We start from the raw sequence: 26,555 nt of genomic DNA, 5'->3' as shown, positions 1-26,555 counted from the left end.
TTACATTTGGAATTGTAGCAAAATGGAACAATTAATAAAAAAGAGAGCGCCTAATTCTAAGAACACGCGTCATACACTGATTTGCCAGTCGGATGCTTTTTTGGAAACATTGGTGTAGTGACTGTAGTCCGTTTTCTTTTTCTTTCCCTCGATTTATAAAAATCACACACTACAAATTAAAAAGCGAGAATAAAATCACGCCCGTCGGATTCTCCCCCTTTCAAACTCAACGTACAAGATCCATCGTAGGATTGAAGATGAACAACAACCAAGGAATAGGTGACGTCACCGTCTCCTTCCTCCAACGTCCATAAAGAAGCGCCACACTCACACACCAATACTGCTACTGTAACTGCTCTACAAGCCAAGAAAGAAAGAAAAAATTACGTTACGGAATCTCTTCAACTTCAAATTGCATCTGTAAGATCATCTTTTCTCCGTCGATTAGTCGTTTCCGTTGATCTTCCGCTTCACTGATTTTGATCGCCGATAAACTTGGATTGTTCGTTTGGATTGTAATCAGATTCTCCGTTCTGTTTCACTTATCCGATCGATCGATAGTAGAGGTTAGATCTGTAACTAGATGAAATCGAGAACTGATCTGCGTTGATGCTTTCACCCTAGATGATACATGGCGTGTTTTTGAGTTTAGTATTCTTGAATGACTCTTTATCGCTAGCGCTTTTGGTTAATGTAATGTAGAAGCTGTTTCTGTTTTATCCTATGGTTATTTCACAGATTGCTTGGTTTTGAGGTTTTAGTGATATGGCTGATATCAAGGATGAAGGAACCCCCAAGAGCTCTGCTTCTTCCCCTCTGAGGAATCCTAATGTTACCCTTAACGAAAGGAATTTTGCTGCCTTCACACACAGATCAGCTGCTGCTCATCCTTGGCATGACTTGGAGATTGGTACCTTAAAATCTTATTATTGATTTAAGTTTCCTTTCTTGTTGATTTCGCATGTATCCTTGTCTTTGCTTGAATCTTGTAGGTCCTGAAGCCCCTGCTGTTTTCAACTGTGTAAGCTTTTATCTCCTTTTGCACTGTGCAAGATTAGATATTTTCAGAGAGTTAGAACGAAATTTTATCTTGTTTATCAGGTTGTTGAAATTAGCAAAGGTGGCAAGGTGAAATACGAGCTAGACAAGAACAGTGGCCTTATTAAGGTACTGCGTCTTTACTTGATTTCAGTTTTCGAACCTGTTGTTTGTTTCTGTGGTTGTATGTATCATTGCATATCTAAGATTTGTAAAAAAGGAAAAAGATCTGATCACTGAAAAGTTTTTTTTTTTTTCTCTTAAGGTTGATCGTGTCCTGTACTCATCCATTGTGTACCCACACAACTACGGCTTTATTCCTCGAACCATTTGTGAAGACAGTGATCCTATAGATGTCCTGGTACTCATGCAGGTGCTCTCTCTCACCTTTCATTAGCTTCAATTGTTCATGCAATGATGCAAACTTAAGGCAACTGATAATTATTGTGTAGGAGCCTGTGCTAACTGGATCGTTCCTCCGTGCCCGTGCTATTGGATTAATGCCCATGATTGATCAGGTAACAATCACTGAAACCCAAATCTCTATCTTCTCCTTCTCTGGATGTATTACATTAGTAAGAAGCCACAACTTGCAGGGTGAAAAAGACGACAAGATCATCGCAGTGTGTGCTGATGATCCCGAGTTCCGTCATTACAGAGACATCAAGGAGCTTCCTCCTCACCGTCTAGCTGAAATCCGCCGCTTCTTTGAGGATTGTATCCACAATATAACATCACACTTTGTTTTGGCTTATGCTTTGTTCCAAGTTTTCACTTAACAGAAAAAAAAAAATTAGACAAGAAGAACGAGAACAAGAAAGTGGACGTTGAAGGTTTCCTCCCCGCTCAAGCTGCCATAGACGCGATTAAAGACTCCATGTAAGTTTGTTTGCTCCAAACTGTTTTACTCTGTTACCTTAGTCGCAACAAACAATGTATATTGTTTTGATAAAAACGCAGGGATCTTTACGCAGCTTACATCAAAGCTGGCCTGCAACGTTAGTGAACCACCTACATGCTCGTTATAGCTTGTGCATTTTCGCAATGTACATCAAAAAACTTTTGTCGCATTATACGCTTTCTAATGATGACGATGAAAAATGCCAGTTTTCAATCATTAAAACTTGGAGATACATATATTAGCTCTTGTCCGATTTTTTATATTAATGATTAGCTCTTGTCCGATTTTTTATATTAATGATGTTTGCAAACTCTTCTTTGTCTTCTTGTAGTTCACTGAATAACGTCATCTCTTAATCGAGTATATTTAACTTCTCTAGATTTTCCGCAAGAATTGTTCATAATATGAAATAGGATGATGATTTCAGACTTCAATGTAATTTGAATGCCCACTATATAAAATGTAATCTGAATGCCCACCCACGCTACAAACATGAGCTCTCTCAACTTTTTAAATCTAATATATATATATTTTCTTCCTATTATCGGTATTTTCAAATTCCTTATATATTAATTGAGAATTTTTTAAATAATTATAACCTGAATTTTGTATTAATTAAAAAAAGACTCAAACCTATGTGACACTTTTTTAAGCCTTTTAAAAGTTGACTGGCAGAAGTAGAAAGGATTTAGGAATAGCATAGTCTAAAAATAAATTCCCTAGCAAAATACAATTTCGTCCTGAGTAAAGACAGTCGCATAGCGCTCATGATATCGAACGGATCATATCATATCAGCAGATGATATTATAAAACCATTTTGCATATTATAAAATACTTGTAAAGATCAGTTAGTGGCCCGAGTAAAGACAGTCGCATAGCGCTGTCTCTAACTTTAGCAAACAAATTTTGAAGATCAGTTAGTGGAATTATAAATTTATAAAACCATTTTGCATATTATTACACATGAATAAAAATACTAATGCAGCTATACGTACAAGTTTCAAACATGAAAATGAAAAACAGAGTAAAAGATCTTTTAAACAAATGGTGTCTCTATTATCAGTTCCTGTAACAATGGTTGTGGCCTGTTTAAAATCGCGTATGGTGTCAAACGTGTCAAATGTCTAATGCAGCTTGATAAACCTACACTTTATATAATCACAGTGGTTGAATATGTTAATGTGTATAATATAGTATGCATTGTGGATACATGATCGTCTTGCCTTACAAACCGATTGTTAAACTCAAGAACAGTACTCATTTGTCATTTTGTGGTCTTTTATTTAAATTGAAAAACCAAATTATGGAACACGGTTTTGCAATGTCTATGTTGGTTCACTGTGGCATCTATTTTAATTGAACCGAAGCATAATCAATAAAAAAAACCTGTTAGACAATGCAAATTAATGGTGGCGGGTAAGTATGCACATTGAATAACAGGAAAATTGTTAAATTTAATGTAGATTTCCTTATAAAAATAACAATTAAGAACCAATGTTCGTTTTTGAGGGATGAAATATTTATAGAATTTATTTGCCTTGATAAGCAATTGTGTATCTGTTAAAAGAGTTAATTTTGTATTTAATACACGAAAACTTAACAACCAAGGCTTCAATAAAAATTAATTCTTCGTAGGATAAGGAAAATACAATTTGCGTAAGATAAGATAAAGGAAAATACACGAAAACTTTGGCACAGACGTTAACCTAAAAGAATCTCCTATATATTAATTGAAGATCATTTAAAAAGTTGTAATTTTAAGTTTGTACGAATTAAAAAGAGACTCTGCTTAGGTGTCACTTAATTAAGATGACAATTTAGCTTACGTGGCAGCGTAAGAATCAATTGACAAAAAATGTTGGTCCAAATCCAATTACTAAGGAACATTATATTAACCCAAAATATAAGAAGCATGTATTCTTTCCTTAAATAAAAGTTACAGAATTACCTAATATGATTAACATATAAAGATTTGATAACAATTTTTGTATCCTTATTCATTTTTGTTTTATTTTATATTATTAAAAAATTAAACAATCACATTAACTATATAATAAAAAAATTAAATTTTTTCTTATATGTTATATTATGAATATTTGAAAATAACTTTAAATTATATAAATGAGGAATCCTTATATGTTATATTTTAATTTTTTTTAAACGACTTTAAATTACAAAAATAAAGAAACCTTATATGTTATATTTTTCTTATATGTTATATTTTTCTTATAGGTTACATTTTGAATTTTTTTAAACGACTTTAAATTACAAAAATATAAGTTTTCCTTAAGCATACGACTAAAAACATTAAAATGACATGTATCAATTCGATGATTGATCTGAAACCTTTCAAAACCATATGGAAGATAAATGTCAAAATAATTCAACTGTGAAAACAGTATTGTTCATTTTTTTCAATAATGTCTTTGGTGGAAAAAATAAGGTTTTTGTTTCATAATTTGTTTATTGTTTAATCCGATCAACTCATGATATATTAATTATAGTTTAATTCCATAATTTTTTAATAAAAATTGATCCAGTCCATCGGAAAGAAATTATATAATAACAACAAAATATATTATATATGTATACATAAAATGATAAAATCTACAAAAAATTATCGATAATATATACAAATAAACTCACCATGCGCAAGGCGCATGTTTTATCCTAGTATGAATATATATTCTGCAAGCTATCTGCATAGCATTCAAACCATTCCTACTAAATTTTGTGATATATCAGGAAAAGTAGAAATAATAAATTTTTTTAGGAAAAAAAAACTGAATAAGAATTCTAGAATTTATCTTAAGAATACAGAATTTGCGAGGCCCAAATATATGAAATTAACAGCTTACCACATCATCATTCATGGATGGGTATAAAGATAATTGTTTTGTACTCAGATTGAAGAATTACACCCATCCATGAATGATGATGTGGTAAGCTGTTAATTTCATATATTGTAATTGTTTTACTTGGGTGTTGGACAAACTCAAGGCTGAGCGTGAGCGTGGTATCCAGGACACTGTGATTTCCTCAAGAACAAGATTAGTGGAACCTCCAAGGATGATTGTGCATTTGTGGTTTGAAGCTGGTATCTATAAGGGCGGCCAAATCCGTGAGCACGCTCTTCTTGCTTCCACCCTTAGTGTCAAGCAAATGATTTGATACTGTACGTAATAAGGTGAACTAGCTATTCATTTTTCATTTCCTACTGTGATCATACTCTTTTGATACGATGCTAAAACAGATGCATGTCTTTTTTTTGTTTTCGTATAGGCACGATGAGATTATCAAGGAGGTGTCTTCCTACTTGAATGACTCAATCCGTATATTTATTTAGAAATTATATTTATTTACGATTAACAAGATTATCAAGGAGGTGTCTTCCGGTGCATTCCAGTGTAAATTCTATTTTATATGGACTCTCCCAAGATTATCAAGGAGGTGTGTTCTTATATGGACTCTCCCAAGATTATAATGGTCTCAATCCTTATACCGGTGTTCAAAAAGTTGATTTTAATACGTTGACATAAACTTGCAACAATACTTTCAAATGTTACTGGAGATTTTTTTCCAACTAAAATGACTCAATCCATATCTAAAAATAGCATACTAAGTTTATATACCTTTTTAGAAGAATCAAATACGAATTAAAGATAGAAATAGAACAAAAAGTATGATTACAATTTACATCACATCATATAAGGATGCGCAGAATTCAACAACATAAAAGAAAAAATATAACCACAATTTACTTTCTTCATATTTATTGTGTTAATCGTGTAATTATTTTTGGCTTCATATAATATCATCGTTACAATACCATAAATTTTGTACTACAATGGAAAAAAAAATTTCAATGAATAAATAAATGAATCAGTAAATACCCCAAAAATAATCACTTGCAAATAATCAAACAAAAGGTATATTTCACATTTAAATTAAAATAAATACAATATAAAAGCTAAGAATTCATATACAAACTAGAAATTAGAAAATATAACAATTTCAAAACCAGAATCCGCATGTAGCGCATAAAAAGACTTTAAATGAAAATAAATATAGTAAAAGGTAAGAATTCACATACAAATTAGAAATTAGCAAATATAACAAATTCAAAACCATAATCCGCATGTAGCACGAAAAATGATCTAGTTAATTTAAAAGTTTAAGATACTCAGTTTTGAAAAACTGAACGTTGGTGAGCTCTTAAAATATTTTCAATGTATTAGTCAAACTTTTTTTACAAAAATATTGTAATTTTATAATGGAATTGATTTTTCTCTAGACTTTTTTTTTTATTTTGAAGTAAAAATAAATAAATTATTCACTTTTTTGGGGTAATCTCGTTTTAAATTCTATTATAAAAATATAAAAGGATGTACTCTAAATTTTGTTTTAAAGCGTAAAATAGAATAGTTTTGGAGATGATCTTGAGAAAGAAACCTTTATTCTCTCTTGTTTTTTTAGAAAAAAAGTAATCACTTTAATATTAAAAGATTTGGGGAGAAACTTAATAATGTATTGATCCTATAAACACGACTCTCTTAATTTTTATTTTTATAATTTTATAACATTCCTTTATCCTTCTATTTATAGACAATCAAAGGTTAATCGGACGAGTTTCTAAGTAGTATTCCTCTATATTTTTTTTTTATCTAAAATAGGAGAACTCTATTATAAAATCATACATTAAAGTAAAACCAACTTTATAATAAAGATCTTTATTTTAGAAGAAAATATACATTGGAAATGCTCTTATTAAGAGATTTTTTGGCCTTATTAGGAACACATTTTAATGGTTTTCAAAAAACCCCAAAATTTTAACATTTAAAATATTAATTAATTAAAACTGATAAATATCAAGAAAGTCATTCGAAAATTTACGTTAAAATATCCGTAAATTTTGATTCATTTCATTATTTATTTCGATTCAAACTGAAAAATCCGGATATATGTAACTCTACGAACGAAGGCAAATACTAATATTTAATATCCATAAGAAATGAAAAAATCACAAATACTAATATTTTTTTTAAAAATGATATCCGATCCGGTATATGCATATATATACATATATTTAAAGAATTATATATATATATATAAATTATCTAAAAATTATATTTTATATAAGTTTTACAATATTTTAGTTGCTAAATTTATTATATTAGTTATTAAACTTTCAAAATTAAATAAATTTTCTTTTTGTAATAAAATATTATTACTTTCTATTATTTGGATTTTTTTTTTAATTTTAAATTTTTTTAACAGATCGAATCGGATATCCGGGTTAAACTTTACAATTTTCCAAATATTCGGGACATCAAATATCCTGTGGCTACAGATCGAATCAGGTCGTATAACTGATTATTCGAACAAAATAGATCCAATTGAATACTTCCCTAAATCTGGATACCCGATTCGTGAGCATCCCTGGTCACCGGTAGACTGATAGTTCGAAATTAGATAATGATTGATGTATTATTTCATTCATAGTTGTTAGACTTTGTAGAATATTCTGATTTACGTTCCTATATTTTTGGGATTGTTCTTATCATATCTTGGAACAATCTTGTGTATATAAACCAATGTAAATCTGTAAATCAATAAAGGAGAAATTTCCCACTTTCATGGTATCAGAGGGTTCATCGATCCTGAACCTATAATTCTCATCTTCTTCTCTTTTTCTCAAATCTTCTTCGCTCTTTCTCTGTTTCTTACTCTCATCCACCATGGTTGCTCCTGTCGCCACTGCTCTTGAACGTGCGTACGGTGTTAACAACATCAAAAATCATATCCCCATCATTCTAGATATTGATGATCACAACTATGACGCCTGGAGATAGCTCTTCCTCACTCACTGCCAGAGTTTCGATGTTGCTGGTCACCTTGACGGCACGCTGCTTCCAACGGATGATAACGATCAACAGTGGTCTAAACGTGACGGGTTGGTCAAATTGTGGCTCTACGGGACTCTCTCGAAGAATCTCTTCAAAAGTACTTTCAAAACTGGAGGTACTTCTCGGGAAATCTGGACTCGCATCGAGAACTTCTTCAGGGACAACAAAGAGGCCCGTGCTATTCAGCTCGATCACGATCTGCGTACCAAGGTCATTGGAGACCAGACGATCCATGCCTATTCTCAAGATCTCAAGTCCACGGCTGATCTGCTTGCTAACGTTGATGCACCAGTTTCAGAAAGAACTCTTGTCACCTACATGATCAATGGCTTGAGCGACAAGTTTGACAACATCATCAATGTGATCATGCATCGTCAACCTTTCCCTACTTTTGAACAAGCTCGTTCGATGCTCATCCTTGAAGAAGAAAAGCTTAACAAGGGAAAGAAATCCTCTGTTGTCAAGGACTCCGCCTCATCTGACAAGGTCCTCAACGTCTCGTCTTCGACTCCGACTCAGCGATCTGATCATCAACCTCAACAACAGCAGCGATTCTTCAATAACAGAGGTTCCAAATGCAACAACTACAGAGGTCGTGGACGACACAACAACAATCAACAACGACCAATGTACAACCAATGGGGCGTTCCCTTCTGGCCTGCTGGATATCAGATGTGGAATAATCAACAACCAGGACAATGGATACCCCAGCAACAATTCAACAATCAAGGCATTCTTGGTCCTCGTCCTGCTATCAACCAACAGATGCTTCAGGCTCAGCCGCAGGGCTTGGTTTTAAAAGGCGACCGCTTCGCTCGCCATGGCGAGTAGCGACCTGAGGCGACCTCCAAAACGACTCAGGACCCCAATGCTAAGCGAGGTACGAGAGTCGACCGCCTTACCTCGCTACACCTGTATACACTGAGTCGATCATTGCGTCGCTACGTTGTTGATAATCAAACCGTTAACAAAATTTTGGTTTCAAAATAAGTAAAATAGCATATAAGTGTATTATACTCTAAATATCCTCTAAATATACTCTAACCGAATGCCCTAATCCATCTAAAAAGTAAAAACCCTAAGTGAATGTACTATATAATAGAATTACTTCCCCCTTACTTTTTCACAAGTTCTCTTGCTTTCTCTAAGCTACTGATGGCATAAGCTCTTCTTTACTTTATCGGTTTGTTTTGTTAGTTAAAGTTTTAGTGTTTACCACATCATGTTGATCACATATAAGGCTCATAGTGTCATATCTTCTTTATCACATACCTTCTCTATTCACGCAAACCTCTTATATATCACGCATCATTCATTTTGTTTGTTAGAGGTTATTTTCTTAGCTTGTGTTAAGAACCTTATATGTTTATGTACCTAGTTTGTATTATATACGTAGCTTAACATTCTTTTTAAATTATGTTTACTATGTTTTTTTTCAAAGTTTCATATAATTTATGGTATTAGGAATAGAAGGTACCTTTTGAGCGGCTGATACGCGATGCGATCGCCATGAAACGCCATGGCGAGTGGCGAGTGTCGAGCCTCCTTTCGCCAATCCTCGCCACACGACATTTAAAACCTGCGGCGCAGGGTCAGAACAATCATCTCGTCGCTGCAGTTCCGACTACAGACTTTGCCTCTGCATTCAACACCATGACGTTAATGGATCCATCTGATCATCAATGGTATATGGACTCTGGCGCCACTGCTCACTTAGTAAACAACCCAGGTAATCTACAGTCTGTTCTTAATAATGGCACCAAACACACAGTCACAGTTGCCAATGGGGTCAAAATTCCAATAACCAAAACGGGGTTCTTTTCTTTTCCTTCAAATTCTCGTCCTTTAAATCTCTCTTCCATCTTAGTAACTCCCTCTATTATCAAAAATTTAATCTCTGTTCATAAATTTACCAGAGATAACTCTGTTTCCATTGAGTTTGATCCTTATGGTTTTTCTGTGAAGGATCTTCAAACTCGTCGGACGATTCTCCGCAGTGACAGTACGGGTGATCTGTATCCAGTGTTTTCTTCTTCAAATAAGCTCACTACTGGGCATTCAGCTTTCCTCACCACCACCTCAAACACTTGGCATCGTCGTTTAGCTCATTTGAGCAATCAATCTCTTTCGTCTTTATTATCTTCTAAGCTTTTATCTTGTAATAAACATGATCTTTCTCCAGTTTGCAATGCTTGTCAACTTGGAAAACAAATAAAATTGCCTATTTATTCTTCTGATTCATCTGTCACTGCACCTTTTCAAATCATTCACTCTGACTTATGGACATCTACTGTCCTCAGTTTAAGTGGAAAATGATATTATGTCCTCTTCTTGGATCAATTCTCTCATTTTTATGGGTTTATCCCCTCAACTCCAAGGAGGAAGTGTTTTCAACATTTCATCTCTTTTTCAAATATGTTGAAACACACTTCAAAACGAAAATTCAATCCTTGCAATGTGACAATGGAACAGAGTATAACAACTCAAAGTTTCATAATTTTTTTGCAGAACAAGGGATTAATTTTCGATTCTCCTGTCCGTATACGTCCCAACAAAATGGACGATCCGAAAGGATGATACGTACAATAAACAACTCTGTTCGAACTCTTCTTTTTCAAGCCAAACTTCCTTCCACTTATTGGGTTGAGGCTCTCAATGCCTCTGTTCATATCTTAAACCTTTTACCATCCAAAGCCATTAACAACCAGATACCTTACTCTGTCCTCTTCAAGAAGCCAGTTTCTTATTCTCATCTCAGAGTTTTCGGCTGCCTCTGTTATCCAAATAAAAACCATGCTAATCTTTCAAAGCTTTCTCCTCGTTCCTCAAGATGCATCTTCCTTGGCTACCCTCATTTTCACTGAGGCTACAGATGCCTTGATCTTGAGTCCAAAAAGATTATTATCTCACGTAACGTCACCTTTGATGAAACGTGCTTCCCGTATCAAGACTCCACTTCAATCTCGGAGACTGAATACGACTTTCTTAATGCTGATATGGATGTCTCTCCAATATTTAAAAGCATCCTTACAGCTCCAGCTGTGACACCCACTTCTCCAGCTGCTCCTTCTTCATCGAATCAGTCAACTCAAACTGTACCCGCGGTCCCTGAGGCTCCTAGACATTCGATGACCACAAGATCAATGCATGGTATCCATAAGCCAAAACAAATCATCTCCCTTTTGTCTCAGACTCAATCTCCTCTTCCAAAAAGCTACAAACACGCCCTTACTGATCCCAATTGGACACCATCTATGACATGTGAGTATGATGCCATTATTAAGAGTGGTACTTATGATTTGGTGCCTCGACCTAAGAATGCTAATATCATCCGTTGTCTCTGGTTGTATAAACATAAATATGATGCTCATGGGAATTTCAAGTGTCATAAATCTAGGTTGGTCGCTAATGGCAAGTCACAGGAAGAAGGAGTTGATTTTACAGAGACGTTCAGCCCTGTTGTAAAACCTGCAACCATCCGATGTGTTCTTCATGTGGCGCTAGCCAATGCATGGCCAGTGCACCAGCTAGACGTGCAAAACGCCTTCCTCCATGGTACTCTTGATGAGACAGTGTACATGTTCCAGCCCCCGGGTATTGTCAGCAAAGATCATCCTGATTATGTTTGCAAGCTGAATCGATCCATTTATGGTTTGAAACAGGCGCCTCGTGCTTGGAATGCTCGCTTTGTCAACTTTATCACTAATCAAGGCTTTAAGCAAAGCAAAAGCGATGCTTCTTTGTTTGTTTACAGGAATGGAAGTGATCTTGCGTACCTGCTCCTCTATGTCGATGACATAATTCTTACTTCCTCCACTCCTACCTTGACAAAGAACATCATCGCTACAATGAAACAAGAGTTTCCTATGACTGGTGGTGGGCTTATTGATTCATTCCTTGGCATCTCCGCGATTCATAGTGCTGGTTGTGATTGCATCTTGGTGAGTCAACAAAGAGAAGAGGGCAAGCCTCGTTGGATGAGAGTGTCTAGATCTTTGTCACCACGGCCACTGCAATTCACTACCACTTTGGCACCATCGCGTAGAGTAGGAACAAGTTTGTCAAGGAACGCCAGCGCATGAGACGGTTCTAATGCTGGGATTATTCCTTCCAATCTGCTCAATAGCCTGCACGCTATACAATCGTGAAGATAGAAATTTCGTGAATAAAATTCGTGTAAGAATTAAAAAAAAGAGCATCGGTAGTATGTAATATATATAAATAGAGAGATACCTTGAATGGCTTCTTGGTCTGTTGCTGTGTAGAACTCTGCTCTTCCGGTTTCTTTGAGAAAGCTAATTTCTGGTCCAACTCCGGGATACTCTAACCTGCAACCAATCAAAGCATACAAGAGGCTTAGTATTTCACATAATTAATTTGGTTATGCAAAAATTATAACCAAAAATGGCTATCCAACCTAAGATAAACACAGTTTTGGATTTGGATCCGGCCAGGCAAAAATTAGGTTTAACCAGACCGGTTCATAACCAATAACGAGAGGTGAGTTGCATGTGATAAACGTGTAAACCTATTTTGTGATAAACAGAGGCGCAGCTGCGCAGGTAACCTTAAACGTACAAAACGAAAAATACCAGTACAATATTTCACATAATATTGAAATATTGGTATGCATCTATCAACCTCAATGACTACGTGGTAAAGATGCGATACTAAAGACTTAACTTGTGCCAAGCAATTATATTTATCTATGTCGTGCTCTAGCTATATACTAATTTATCTATAGAGAGATAAAAGGAAATCAATTATTGTAATTTATGTAGTTCATCTTTCTTACAAGATTAATTTTTATTTTAATTTTTTTATTATCACTAAATTGTAGTTAGTGCATCTTCATCACATCACTTGGACGAGGATAAGTTTAAGAAAATAAGTGAGAAAGGTACTACAAATTTCCTAGAAAAGAACTTTTAGAACTGTCCAATATGTTAATTACCTACATGTTTTTTTACTTTTTAATTAAATTTTAATTATCTAATACTTTCTCCGTTTCAAAATAATCTATATTTTGATGCTTTTTTATTAGTAAGATAATAAATTATAAAACTTTAAAAAAATAATTGTGCTTATCAAATTTTGATTAGATAAAAGTTGTGAGAAATAACTAATCCAAAAAAAGTAATCTATTTATAATCAAAATTTATTATGCTTTCTTAATATATATGAAAACTCTAAAACATATATCTTTTAAAAATGAATAAAGTAAATTATAATAAATGATCTAACAATCGCTTATTAACTCTTCCATAATAGTTTGAGCATTGTTTAAGAAAACATATATATAACATAATTTAACCACTTACCCTACTCCTACGGAGTGTGGTTTAAGTATCTGTCCTTCATCATCTTGCAACAAGTAGCTCATGGAGCCATGGTACACACCAACATCTCCAACAGCCAAAGTAGCTGAATGTTTCCCTGAATCCAAACCCAATCCTGCAGCCTCGATCCCGACCAGTCGCACATCCTCATCCCCAACAAACTCATGGAACAATCCTAATGCGTTTGAGCCACTCCCCACACAAGCCACCAACACATCAGGCTTACCACCCCATAGTTGGTTTGCTTGTCTTCTTGTCTCTTTCCCAATCACGGATTGAAACTCGCGTACCATTAATGGACTCGGGTGTGGTCCTACCACTGTCCCGGATAAGTAGTATGTGGTTTCTAGGTTTCCAACCCAATTTCGAATTGCCTCTGAACTCGCATCTTTAAACGTTCCTTCCACTGATTTCACCTATTAGAATCCATATACAAACAAATTTTATGTTCAGTTTGACCAAAAAACAGTTTTGTGTTCCATATATGTGAACTTTTTTTTGGAGAGATTTATATATACTGTTATTTCCAAAGTAACTTTTTTGCATTCACACTCACACGTTAAAAGTTAAAATGGTTAAAATCATTGTTTACCCCTTATTAATGAATAATTAGATTTATTTAAAATTTATAAATAACAATATTAATTCAGTATAAACATATTAAACTTCAAATAAATTATGTGATTAGTTTTGAAAAGTGATAAGTCAGATTTGTTAACTAGCGTATGTCAATTTAATGTTTAATATAGGTTGACCATGACATTACTATTTTGTTTTATGAATGTTTGGATAATAGTTTTACACATGAAATATACATATAAAATTTTATTTTTAATAGTTTGATTATGATTTTACTATATTATAAATTAATAAAATAAATTGGGCCAAAAATAAAACATGTTTAAAGATAAATAAAAAGATAATTTATATATTTATATTACGTTGTTATTTAAAAATAATATTTTTCAACCATAAAAAGGTAAAAGATAACTAATGATCTATATTATTAGTTGCAAAGTGATTCTTTTGCTTTGAATTCTCACGTTATAAGTTATAACATATAAAATTGTTGAAACTCTTATTAAATAGTTAAATTTATTTAATAAATAAATTGATTATAAATTAATGTAATAAAATTTGGCCAAAATATAAATTATTTAAAAGAAAAAAGATATAATTTCTATATATATATATATATATATATGTATTTTTTTGTTTTTATCCAGAAATAATATTTTCAATCATAAAAGTAAACATTTAAAATAGTAAGATGCATGCATAAATACTAATCAAGTATAAAAAAATTCAAACAATTAATTCCAAATATTTTAACCCTATCAATCATATACATTTTGACGAAAAATATGTCAAATCACTACAAGAAAACACATGCTTAACGAGGAAATTTAACGAGGAAAAACAATCCTCGTAAATTTACGTCGATTTTACGAGAAACTTACGTGGAAAACTAATGTCATCGTTATTTCCTCGTAAAGTAACGACAAAAGAGTTTCGTCGTAAAGTGGATGTAATCTGACGAGTATTTTACGAGGAAATACTATTTCCACGTAAATACGACGTAAACTTCGCGTGTTATTTACGAGGAAATAGTTTACGTGTATTTAGCGAGGAAATTTTGAATCCACCAACTTTGTAGGTGTTACACGTTTTTTTTTTGCCACCTAATTAATTTTTGTCGTAAATTCATAGGAAAATTACAACTACCAGATTCGAAATTTCCTATAAATATGGATGTTTGAACATCATTTTAAACACACCAACAACAAAAAACGTGAAAAAATGGATGTATATGCATAGAGATGCTAACGGGAAAGTGACGAAAGAATACCTTGCGGGCCTGGAGACATTTATGCATCAAGCAGATTCAACATCGCTCGCCCAAGAAAGTGGTAAGATGTTCTGTCCTTGTCGGAAATGCAACAATTCGAAACTGGCAAACCGTGAAAATGTTTGGAAGCATTTAATAAATAGAGGTTTCACGCCAAATTACTATATCTGGTTTCAACATGGAGAAGATTTTAATTATGATCAGAACGAAGCTAGTAGTAGTAATAGCAATTTTCAGGAAAAAGAATCGGTTGATCATCATTTGCATAATGAACATAGTTACCATCAGGAGGAGATGGTAGATTATGATAGGGTTCATGATATGGTAGCTGATGCATTCGTAGCTCATGATGAAGATGAAGAACCTAATATAGATGCAAAAAAGTTTTACGAAATGTTAAACGCGGCGAATCAACCACTTTACAGTGGTTGTAGAGAAGATCTCTCTAAATTGTCGTTAGCTGCTAGAATGATGAATATTAAAACTGATCACAATCTACCTGAAAGTTGCATGAACGAATGGGCGGACTTGTTTAAAGAGTATTTGCCGGAAGACAATGTGTCTGCTGATTCTTATTATGAGATTCAGAAACTGGTTTATAGTCTTGGGTTGCCTTCGGAGATGATAGATGTTTGCATCGACAACTGCATGATCTATTGGGGAGATGATGAGAAGCTAGAAGAATGTCGATTCTGCAAGAAGCCACGATTCAAGCCGCAAGGACGGGGACGTAATAGGATACCGTACCAAAGGATGTGGTACCTACCAATTACAGACAGATTGAAAAGATTGTATCAATCAGAGCAGACTGCTGGAAAGATGAGATGGCATGCCGAGCATACTCAGACGGATGGTGAGATGACTCATCCATCAGATGCAAGAGCCTGGAAACATTTCAACAAAGTACATCCGGATTTCGCTAGCAATAGCCGGAATGTGTATTTCGGACTATGCACAGATGGATTTAGTCCGTTCGGAATGTGAGGGAGACAATATTCATTGTGGCCAGTCTTTCTTACACCATACAACCTGCCACCGGAGATGTGCATGCAATGGGAGTTGCTATTCTTGACCATATTAATACCTGGTCCGAACCATCCAAAAAGGTCCCTGGATGTTTTCCTACAACCACTGATAAAAGAGTTGAAGGATTTGTGGTCAACAAGGGTGAGAACGTATGACTGTTCAACGAATACGAATTTTACGATGCGAGCGATGCTTTTGTGGACCATAAGTGATTTTCCTGCCTATGGGATGTTGTCTGGATGGACTACACATGGGAGATTAGCTTGTCCATATTGTAATGGAACGACAGATGCGTTTCAACTGAAGAATGGTAGGAAGACACGTTGGTTTGATTGTCACCATCGATTTCTTCCCATTGGCCATCCTTACTGAAGAAACAAGAATTTGTTTAGGCACAAAAGGGTTGTGAGAGACACTCCTCCTCATTGATCCGCATAATCACGAGTACGGAGATCTTACCGATGATGCCACAGACGAAGCTGTTGAAGACGAGTTTAATGAAAATGATGATGTTTCTAGTGATGACGAGAATGTCGATGTATCCGATTGTGTATTTGATTTTGTGTAGTGTGTTTTATGAATAAGATGTGGGAGTTTGTTTTATGAATAAGGTAATGTGGGGTTTGTTTTATGAATAAGGTAATGTGGGAGTTTGTTTTATGAATAAGCAAATGTGGGAATTGTGGTTTGGAATGGAAATAAAGATGGGGTTTGGAATATATGAAGTAGAAAATAAGGAATATGGAGTTTGGGGTTTGGGGTTTCGGATCTTAGGGATTTAAACATAACACTCGTTAATTCCACGTAAGCAAAAATTATCGTAAAGGACTCGTAAGCCAACGAAGAAATAACGACGAAATATAAAAATAAAGAACGCGGGGCTCGTTAATTCCACGTAAGCGCAAATCGTCGTAAACACCACGTAGGATGAAATCATCGTAAATACCACGTATGTGAAATCGTCGTAAACACCACGTAAGCCAACGAGGAAATAACGACGAAATTTAAAAATAAAGATGGGGTTTGGAATATATGAAGTAGAAAATAAGGAATATGGGGTTTGGGGTTTGGGGTTTCGGATTTTAGGGATTTAAACATAACACTCGTTAATTCCATGTATGCAGAAATCGTCGTAAACACCACTACCACGTAAAAGGAATCGTCGTAAACACCAAGTAAAAGGATTTAAACATAACACTCGTTAATTCCACGTAAGCAGAAATCGTCGTAAACACCACGTAAGCAGAAATCGTCGTAAATACCTCGTAGTGTAAAAACTAGAAAAAAAAGAAAAGGAGAAAAATACCAGATTAACACGTGGCTAGACTTCCAGCAATTATAATACGTAAGTCTCGCCCACATGAATTCTAATATCTTCTCCTTTTCCTATTTTTTTCAAATATTTATAATTTGAATAGGATTTTGCTGAGGAATGTGATTTGAAATAGGGTGTGATTTGGGAGTTTGTGTGTGGTTTGAGAATGAGAGTTGTGGGTATATTTATAGGAAAACAAGGCTCGTTAATTCCACGTAAGCAAAATCGTCGTTAATACCTCGTATATAAAAACACGGGCCTTTGTGATTCCTCGCAATTTCCTCGTAAAGAAAAACACGGGCCTTTGTAACTGTTCGCTATTTCGTCGTAACCTTACGAGGAATTTGCGACGATATGTAATCTTATATATACCCCCGAGCGTTCACTCTTTCTTTCCTCTCTACTTCCTCTCCACTTTCTCTCCATTTCGTAGCAATGGTAAGCCTCTCTAATTCCTCTCTAATTTGGTTAGTTTAGGATAGATTAGGTGGTTAGTATATGGAATTTAGATAGGTTTACGGATTTTATGTTATTTAGTGTTGATTAGGTGGATAATGTTGAGAAATATACTGCTAATGTTAATTTTAAAAATTTATTTTTTTTCCCAGGTTCGAAAAGGAAGACTTATTGCCCATTACAGAGAGATCTTCGGTGAGCCGGATAGTCGTTTAGACCCGGCCTCTTCTTCAGCTCCCGGTTCTTCGGGTCAGGAGACTGTCCCCGAGACTCAGTACACTCAGAGAGTCTCTGGGTCTACTTCTTCTAGTGCACCATCGGCTCCTCATGTGCCTTCCCCGATGGCTCATCCGACGATGCCTCCTTCTGTGCCTCCTCCGATGGCACCTCCGATGGCCGCCGATATTCATCCCGATTTGATGGTGCCTCCGAGTGCTCCTTACTCGCAGTACAATGTAGAGGACATTCTCCGTCTGCCAGGCAGAGAAGGTTTACCAGTTATCGACCCCGACCGACCGGATGGAACTTTGTGGTATGTTGGATTAATTTTTTTTAATTCGTTTAAAATTCTTTTATAACATTAAAAAATCATTTATATTTTAAATTTGTATTTTCCAGGTGGGGGTTGACGGATGTCTTGCATCAGACGTAACCGACACGATCAAAGGTTACTTCTCCATGGCACATCCGAACTGGAGTAAGACGCCTCACTACGTCAGAAAGACGTGGTTCAAAATTTACGCTGTAAGTTTCTATTAATTAATTATATATACTTTATATTTTTCATGATTTATATATATACTTTCTAAAAAACTAATTGTTAATTTATTTTTTCCAACAGCAAAAATATAATTGGGCCTTGGGGATCACTGAGAGGGTGAGGAAGAAGTTTAACGCGAAGGCGAAAGTTCGCTTGTTGGACACGGTCTCCAACTGGAAGGGTGACTGGATCGTGAAGGGGTATGAGCGTGGCAAACCCGCTGAGCTCACCACGGATGTGTGGGATGGCCTCATCCGTTATTGGCGTCTTCCTGATTCCATTAGAATCGCCCAGACTTGCTCTAACTCCCGTAACACGGTCGATGAGCACGGAAACGAGCCGATGCTTCACACTACAGGCCAAAAACCCCACGCCGGTGTCCGTTTGGAAATGGTAATTAAATATTTTATTAAATAAATTTTTTAATATATATATTTTTATTCTAACTTTCTTAAATATTTTTTAGGCCAAAGAGACGGTACATCTCCCGTCTCTTACGGAACTTTACGAGAGGACCCACAAGAACAAGGCGGGCGTATTTGTAGATGGCAAGTCCGAGCAAATCTACAACGACGTGGTTGCTCGGGTTGAAGACCGCCAGACCCAGCTGACCCAGCAGTCTACCGACGGATTACCCGTCACCTTATCCACACTTGAAGTGAATAAGATTTACGAGGAGGTAAATTTTCAAAAATTTTAATTTTTTATTATTCATTTAATATAACTTTAAATTTTTACTAACAATATTTATTTTTTGTTTCTAAGGTTGTCCCTAAAAAAAGGGACGAACGTTGGGGATTGGTACCGTCAATGATGTTCCAAGAGCGACATCGTCTTATGGTCAGCAACGGGATGATGAAGTCACTGAGCTGCGTAACGAGTTGGCCGCGACAAAATCTCGTATGGGTGGAGTCGAGGGCTTCTTGGACGTTATAGCGGCCACAAATCCGGAATGGGAGTCCATGTTGAGGAACATGCGACAACAACATCCCATTCGAGGCGAGTCATCCGACATACATAACGAGGTGGATGTTGCGAGGAGGAGTGATGAATTCTACCAGGCGATGAACGACCCTTAGTTCTTTTTTTCCAGTTGTTGTATTATAAATTCAAAACTTATTTATATATAAAATATTTTCGTATTGATTTATTTTTATTTTAAATTATAATTTTATTAATAAATTAAATAATTTTAATTATTTTTTAATTATATTTTTAAATTCTGTAAAATAATAAAAACGAAGTAAATTCGTAGCTAATGTACGACCTATTTACGTGGAAACCTTACGAGGAAATGACGAGAAATAATAAACGAGTATATTACGAGAAAACATTTACGAGGAAATGACGAGGAAAGATAAACGAGTATTTTACGAGGAAATACTTTCGTGGTAGTTACGTGTATTTTGCAAGGAAACACTTTCAAGGTATTTACGTGTAGTTTACGAGGAACTCGTTTCGAGGTATTTACGAGAAAATATAGCGACCTCCTTACATGGAATATGTACGTGGTCTTTACGACGAAATGATGTACTTTGTCTTTACGACGAAATATTTTCCTCGCTAAGTTACGACGAATTGGCGAGGAAATATGTGTTACGACGGATGAGTAACGAGCAAACGTGTTTCCTCGCTAATTCGTCGTAAAGCCTCTTTTACGACGAACTCACGAGGAAAACTGCCCTCGTTAAGATTATGTTTTCTTGTAGTGAATATGAATTATTTGGTATTTAATTTATTTTTCTTAGCATAACCAATAACTTATTAAACTGTTCTCTGAATTAATTAATAATCCATTTAATAATAAATATTATTTATATGATTATGCCCGCACACACGGATAAAAAACCTAGTTTGAAATAAAACCAATCGTTTTAGAAAAAAAAAGTTTTAGTTTTGATTTTTTTCAGGGATTTTTCATTTTTACATAAATAATTTTATTGCTAGTTAATTACCGACATTAAATTTCTTGATAGATTTTGTATCCTCCTTTTTAATAGTATAAACGTTCATATTTTTTTTTAACGTTCAGGGAATGGACCCCTCACTTTTTCATGGATCAGTTAGCCAAAAAATAAAATAATATATATATATATATATATATATATGCTAAACAAACTAAAGTATTTTATTAATAAATAAACAGAGTTCATACTGCAAAACCGGATCCGGTTTCGGCTACGTTATGAGTGTAATTATATAATAAATACATGTTTTACCTGAGCACCAAGCAGTTTCATGGAAAGGATATTAGAGAATTGTTTTTCTTTATCAGCGGTTCCCATGAAAACAATACACTCTACGGAGAACTTCGCACAAGCAGCCGCCGTGGCGACCCCATGCTGACCGGCTCCTGTTGCTGCCACCACCCGGCTGCAACCAAGCCGCCGGGCAATCATCGCTTGAGCGAGAGCATTGTTGATTTTATGGGACCCGCAATGGCTAAGATCTTCCCTTTTCAGGTAAATCTCGGGTCCATCTCCGATGGTTCGAGATATGCTCTTGTAGTGTTCGGTTAAACGTCCGGCGAAGTAGAGAGGCGTTTCTCTTCCAACGTAGTCTCTTAATGCTGTGGTAAGCTCCTCCTGGTCACAATTAAAAGCACACATAAGTCATTTTGTTTTACATGCGCAAATAAGTTTTTTTTTTTTTATTGTTAAAATGTAAATAACGTTGAGGGTTACAAAGTTGCTAAAAACAAACTGAACCACCTCTGACTTTGATTACACGGCAAAAAATTTAGAAACCGTGTAGTAAAGACATTGAAGCCGTTCTACTTTGGAACGAACTAGAACATGACAACAAGAAATGATATAAACTTGAGAATATTTTGGTACATACGAAAATATGTTGATACAGAAAAATGTTGGCACATATATGTTGAGATTTAAAGAGTTTCTCAAATTTTGAGAAATTAAATTAAACTTTGAGAAATTTGGTGAGCAACACCACTGGGGCCTTGTACACAATGTCCCGTCATATCATGTGAGCTGGCAATCTGATCTCTATTATCAAAAGAGAAGTACTCATTAAAAAATACCCCTAAATTTTCTAATTTCTTTACACTCCTATGCCACTGAGAATTAAATTAAACTACATATTTAATGCTTGTCTTTTCCGGTTAAATTAATGAGTTTTCCTTAATCAAATTTAAACTTAATGTCATTAAATAAACCTACCTATTTTAATGCTTGTCTTTTTCAGTTAAATTAATGAGTTTTCCTTAATCAAATTTAAACTTAATGTCATTAAATAAACCTAAAAATACATCATATTTAATGTAGCTTATTACGTACGAATACGGCCCAACAATGAACTTGAATTTTATTTTTACGAAAACGTGAATCATTTGACTTATGTAATATTTAAAATATATTAACTACAATATAAAAAATGCATATAACCTACCTATACTTTAGTTTGAAATGATCATGTTCAAGTTTTATATAGTCAACTTACATAATGCATCGATCGATGTACAATATTCAAACCACCTATAGTTTTCGTTATCTTTATATGATGTATCAACCAACCAATCATCCCGTTGATTTTCTAAGCTTTATAAAAAAACAAATCAATAAATACAAACTCAAAATCCAATATCTTCTATTAATCAAAACAGAATATCTTCAATGTCGTATCTTTGACTTTAATGTACCTATTAAATATAGAAACTGTAACCATAATTACACTAATTATAAGAATAGATTTGATTCCAACCAATTGATCTATTACTTCGGTAATTGATTTGCTTGCAGAAGAGGAAACAATAAATTTATAATTTATAAGAATATAAAGATATAGAGATTCCAACCAATTGCCTATATTTGCGTATGATTTCCGCATAATAAGCTTCAAATTGAACATTGAAAAAGATAGAGAGATTTTTTTTAATCTTTTACCGACACAAACTTAAACAAAACGAAGAGTTAAATGTAATTTTTTTTGTTACACTTCCCGAAAAAAAACGGTTACAACATGGGCTTTCATAATATGGCCTTTTAACATATTAATGTTATGGACATTTAATAATTATCTTGACAAAAAACAAAGACTATAAATAATTTATTATTAATAAAGTTATGAAATTATTTACAATTTGATGACTAATTCATCGCCTTTTTTTATATGTTAAATTTTTCATAGAAGTTAAAAAATCATTTTATTTTCTTTAAACATGTATAACTAATTTATAATCTTTTATGCCATACTAAGTCATAATATAATATTTCTTCATATTTTACATTAATAACCATTGTTTTTATATATCGTCTACAATTCTCTAATTACGTCTATTTGTTCAATTTTTATATGATATCGAATATTCATCGTAAATAGATGGTTTAAGATGCCAAAAAAATTATTTACTTGGTGAATATAATACATCAAATATTACAAATACATTATTTAGTTAAATAAATAACCAAAAACCGAAAATTCAAATCTCAGGCTCTAGTGATTTCTTATGTGAAAAGGAGGTATTGTGTCGGTATGTACTTATTCCGATGGATAATGACAATACTAACAGCGTCATTATTATAAGATTTTTATCAGGTTTCTAACTATTTAAATATAAAAAAATAATTAAAAGTACGCAAGAAAATAAGATATATTTTTTATTTAAAAAATGTAAGAAATATCTGTAATTTAATTTTGCATATTTCCTTCATTTGACAATTTTTAATTAATTTAGCTATTTAATTTTAATTAAAATTTAATTATTTATTTATAATATACTGAAATAATGATATTTTATTGTTAAGAAATTCATCCATGCGATAATCATGCTCTAATAGTAGTGCCAACTATATGGTTTCCAGTCCTCGTGTCTTTTTGGAATGGCAGCTGATTTCGGATCTATAAACAATACATATTGTTCTATGATTGTGATTTCAGGTGTTGATAAAAATTATGTATTTAGGTTATTTAAATTATTCTATCTATTATATCAAAAAGAAATACTATACAGAACTTACTATGAGCCTAGATATTTAGTTTTTAAAAATATTTATTAAGTGTAACATGGCCACCTCCATTTTTAATTAAAAGTTCAAATTTATAAAAATAACTAATTCATAATATCTTCTCATATTTATTTATTTGTTTATATTTATTATAAACAAAACTTATTAAAAATTCACTCTATTTTTTTAAATCATTAAAGAATATACTATAATATCCTATATATTACAAATATAATTATATTGGCAAAATAAACAATAAATATATTAATCAGTTTTACAGTTTATAAAATTTAGTTTAATTAAGTATGCAATAAAAAAATCATGCTTATGATTTTTTATAAACTTAATTCCTTAGAAAGTAAATATTATAAGGGAAAATATTAAATTCTTATTTATTAAATAATTAGATTTTAATTTTTAAAATCTATACTATTATTTATGAAGTGATTTAGCTTATTTTTCATGTTTTCCATGATTTTAGTCAATTTTGCTTATTTTTCTTGTTTTTATTAGATTTTAACTTAGTCTTTGATTTATTAATAATTTTTAGCTGAATCACTAAGTTATTAATTTAACAAAACAATCTGTAATGAATTGTATATATAATAAAAAAGAATTTTGATTTAATAATATTTAAATCTATATGTTATACTAAAAAATTTTATTTTCTTATTTATCATATTTTATTAGGTTTTAAACTTTTACATAGGTCATTGATTTACTATTAGTTTTTAACTGAGTATTTATTAATTTTCACAAAACCCGTAATAAATTTTATATATAATAAAACACACATTTTATTTTAATAATATTAAATTTATATGTTATACTAAATAATTAATTATAAACTAATATAATAAAATTGTGAAAATATATTTAAAAATTTAGAGAATTCTTATACATATTGTGTTGCTATCTGAAAACAATATTTTTTATTATTAAGTTCAAAACTAAGATATAAAACAGTTTATAATTAAATATTAGTCAAACAAAAATATTTATATAAAGATATTTTCTAAACTATTTCTAATATATGAGTATTTTAAAACTTTTAACACAATAATAAGTACATAGTTTGATGAACGTTTTTTTGACATATATAAATAGTTTGATGTTTGATTTAACTATTTAAAATCATAAATAATAACTTAACTTGTGACTGAGTTCAAAACAAATTTTCTTGGTTTTATTTTAAACCAGTTTAAATTTAATCCGTGAAACACTATAGCGTCAGTTGGTAACCATTAGAAGAATGAAAAAATGAAAAAAAAAAAGTTCATTTGAGGAATTGAAAAAATAAAAAAAAATATGAATTTTTGTTCAATTTGTTATTTATCAAAATTGCATAGGGAAATTTTTTCTTATAAATTCATTCCTCCATGGGGAATTTAGAAGAAAAAAGTGGGATCTACCTTTCAATAATTTGACTAAAATTTCAACATAACTAGTATAAATTTTTAGGAACAAATAATTTACCATAATTTTTTTCCTTCAACATGTTCACTAATTAGAGTTTTATAATGCCGATTTTTGGATTAATAAGACATAAAATAATAAGTATTCGTAAGATGATTATGATGTGCGGGCAAAACACCTAGTAAAATAGTATAAATAGAGCACTATCCGTTCAACTTGACAAAAACTAAGTTTATTTATTGTGGTTGGTCAAATCACAACTGATGTTTTTACAATTACAAAGATTTTCATCAAATATATAAAATATCTAGACCATACGAAACGAGTTAAATCAAATATTATCTCATTCCGGTTATAATACTAAAAGAAACTTTAAGTAACGCAGGTTAAATAAATGGATTAACTCATTTCAATTATAAAACCAATCAAAAAAGAAACTAAAACTAATGAGAGATGGATTAAATATATAAATCATTTTTTTTTGTTTCAGGAAAAGTTTTATTTAATTTTATATTGTAATACAATAAATTATATAAATTAATAAACTGAGCCTATATATTATATTAAAATCCAATAATTTTATTCCAAAGAAAATAAAATGTGTATACCAAAAAATAAAACAAATAGATCAATAATATAAGCAAGAGTTTCAAATATTTTTCATTAAAATTATAAGTTTATAAAAAAAAAATCCGAGCTCTCGAGTCTCAGATAACAATCTAGTTATCTTTATAACTTAAAGATCAAATTGTCTACTTTTTCTCATTCATTTTATCCATTAATTTCCTTATAGAAAATATGTGTTCCATAAATAACAAAATAATTTGTTTAGATTTGCAGTGTGTAATGTTTTTAAAAAATATATGAATTTGGTAATTGACAAAAGATCTCATTTTCAATATTCATATGACCACAGCGTGGAGTATGAAAAAAAAAGCATGGAGAATGACTTATATAATCTTCCGATCGCTTCCAGTGACCTAATTGGTTACAGTATGTAGTGCCAAGTGATGTATTAGCCATTTAGCCTTGCAAAACACTGATCTTTAATGAAATAGAGTTGCTGAGTTACGTTACATATATTGAGATTAGCCTAATCAATAACCGCATGAGAAAGGCCAACCTGAAATTCGTGATCGCTCAAAACAAAATTAAATTCGTCTTCAAGATCTCTCAGGAGAGACATCAATGTCTCCGGTACAAACTTTCCACCGAACCTCCCGAATCTACCGTTAACGTCACCACGAAGGAACTGGCTCTCGGTTGTTCTTATGGGGACAGACCCCAACGGTGAACCATTCGTACGGAGTACATTGCTTACACGGTGGTGACTTTTGATAGAAACTCCACAAACAAAAGAGTTTATCATACGGTGGTTTCTTGCCGGAACCCTAGGAACTGGCTGCCCTCGTACTTGTATTTTAGTCCAAGACATAATCTCTTTTGTTTATGTGGAAATTAAACAGTAATGTTTAATTATTTGTGACTTTTGTTAAACCTTTGTGTTGACGAGTTCTTTTTTTATAGTGTAGGAGTTAGGCCTGGGACTTATTATCCGAGATCCGGATTCGATCCGAGATCTGT

The 26,555-nt window shown here is 33.0% G+C and overlaps 3 protein-coding genes across 9 annotated transcripts; 2 read left to right on the top strand and 1 right to left on the bottom strand.

The window, feature by feature from the left end:
* The first annotated feature begins 169 nt into the window (after positions 1 to 169).
* LOC106357816 (soluble inorganic pyrophosphatase 2) lies at positions 170 to 2,312 on the top strand. Of its 6 annotated transcripts, none has more exons than XM_048768870.1 (10): positions 255 to 420; positions 524 to 646; positions 739 to 910; positions 993 to 1,021; positions 1,102 to 1,167; positions 1,304 to 1,411; positions 1,491 to 1,556; positions 1,635 to 1,755; positions 1,836 to 1,917; positions 1,999 to 2,312. In XM_048768870.1, exons 3-10 carry the CDS (start codon positions 766 to 768, stop codon positions 2,039 to 2,041), a joined length of 660 nt encoding a protein of 219 aa, XP_048624827.1. In that variant the 5' UTR covers positions 255 to 420; positions 524 to 646; positions 739 to 765; the 3' UTR covers positions 2,042 to 2,312. The 6 variants fall into 6 exon arrangements, with proteins under 6 accessions (XP_013652974.1, XP_048624823.1, XP_048624827.1 ...); XM_048768869.1 differs by having other exon boundaries at positions 256 to 420; positions 524 to 566; positions 762 to 910; XM_048768867.1 differs by having other exon boundaries at positions 256 to 420; positions 524 to 566.
* A 2,838-nt stretch (positions 2,313 to 5,150) lies between these two features.
* On the bottom strand, positions 5,151 to 26,509 carry LOC106356223 (tryptophan synthase beta chain 1). Of its 2 annotated transcripts, XR_007328878.1 has the most exons (6): positions 26,095 to 26,509; positions 20,811 to 21,176; positions 13,168 to 13,601; positions 12,080 to 12,174; positions 9,324 to 11,980; positions 5,151 to 8,758 (listed from the first exon to the last, which is right to left on the bottom strand). XR_007328878.1 is itself a non-coding variant. In XM_048768865.1 (5 exons), the coding sequence occupies exons 1-5, from the start codon at positions 26,404 to 26,406 to the stop codon at positions 11,793 to 11,795; spliced, it is 1,395 nt and encodes a 464-aa protein (XP_048624822.1). In that variant the 5' UTR covers positions 26,407 to 26,509; the 3' UTR covers positions 5,151 to 11,792. The 2 variants fall into 2 exon arrangements, 1 of the variants encoding a protein (XP_048624822.1); XM_048768865.1 differs by having other exon boundaries at positions 5,151 to 11,980.
* Positions 7,679 to 8,677, top strand: LOC106355068. Its single transcript, XM_048767636.1, has 2 exons — positions 7,679 to 7,720; positions 7,793 to 8,677. The coding sequence occupies exons 1-2, from the start codon at positions 7,679 to 7,681 to the stop codon at positions 8,675 to 8,677; spliced, it is 927 nt and encodes a 308-aa protein (XP_048623593.1).
* Positions 26,510 to 26,555: the final 46 nt, after the last annotated feature.

Source organism: Brassica napus, chromosome C9, assembly GCF_020379485.1.
Source record: "Brassica napus cultivar Da-Ae chromosome C9, Da-Ae, whole genome shotgun sequence".
Taxonomy (NCBI): domain Eukaryota; kingdom Viridiplantae; phylum Streptophyta; class Magnoliopsida; order Brassicales; family Brassicaceae; genus Brassica; species Brassica napus.
This window is presented reverse-complemented; position numbering and strand designations above follow the sequence as displayed.

Coding starts and splice junctions, on each gene's coding strand:
- LOC106357816 (XM_013797520.3), top strand. CDS start 766: ATGGCTGATATCAAGGATGAAGGAACCCCCAAGAGCTCTGCTTCTTCC. Junction 911..992: donor TTGGCATGACTTGGAGATTG/GTACCTTAAAAT, acceptor TGAATCTTGTAG/GTCCTGAAGCCCCTGCTGTT. Junction 1,022..1,101: donor CCCCTGCTGTTTTCAACTGT/GTAAGCTTTTAT, acceptor CTTGTTTATCAG/GTTGTTGAAATTAGCAAAGG.
- LOC106355068 (XM_048767636.1), top strand. CDS start 7,679: ATGGTTGCTCCTGTCGCCACTGCTCTTGAACGTGCGTACGGT. Junction 7,721..7,792: donor CTCTTGAACGTGCGTACGGT/GTTAACAACATC, acceptor GCCTGGAGATAG/CTCTTCCTCACTCACTGCCA.
- LOC106356223 (XM_048768865.1), bottom strand. CDS start 26,406: ATGTCTTGGACTAAAATACAAGTACGAGGGCAGCCAGTTCCTAGGGTT. Junction 13,602..20,810: donor TGAAACTGCTTGGTGCTCAG/GTAAAACATGTA, acceptor GGATTCTAATAG/GTGAAATCAGTGGAAGGAAC. Junction 12,175..13,167: donor CCACACTCCGTAGGAGTAGG/GTAAGTGGTTAA, acceptor GATTGGTTGCAG/GTTAGAGTATCCCGGAGTTG.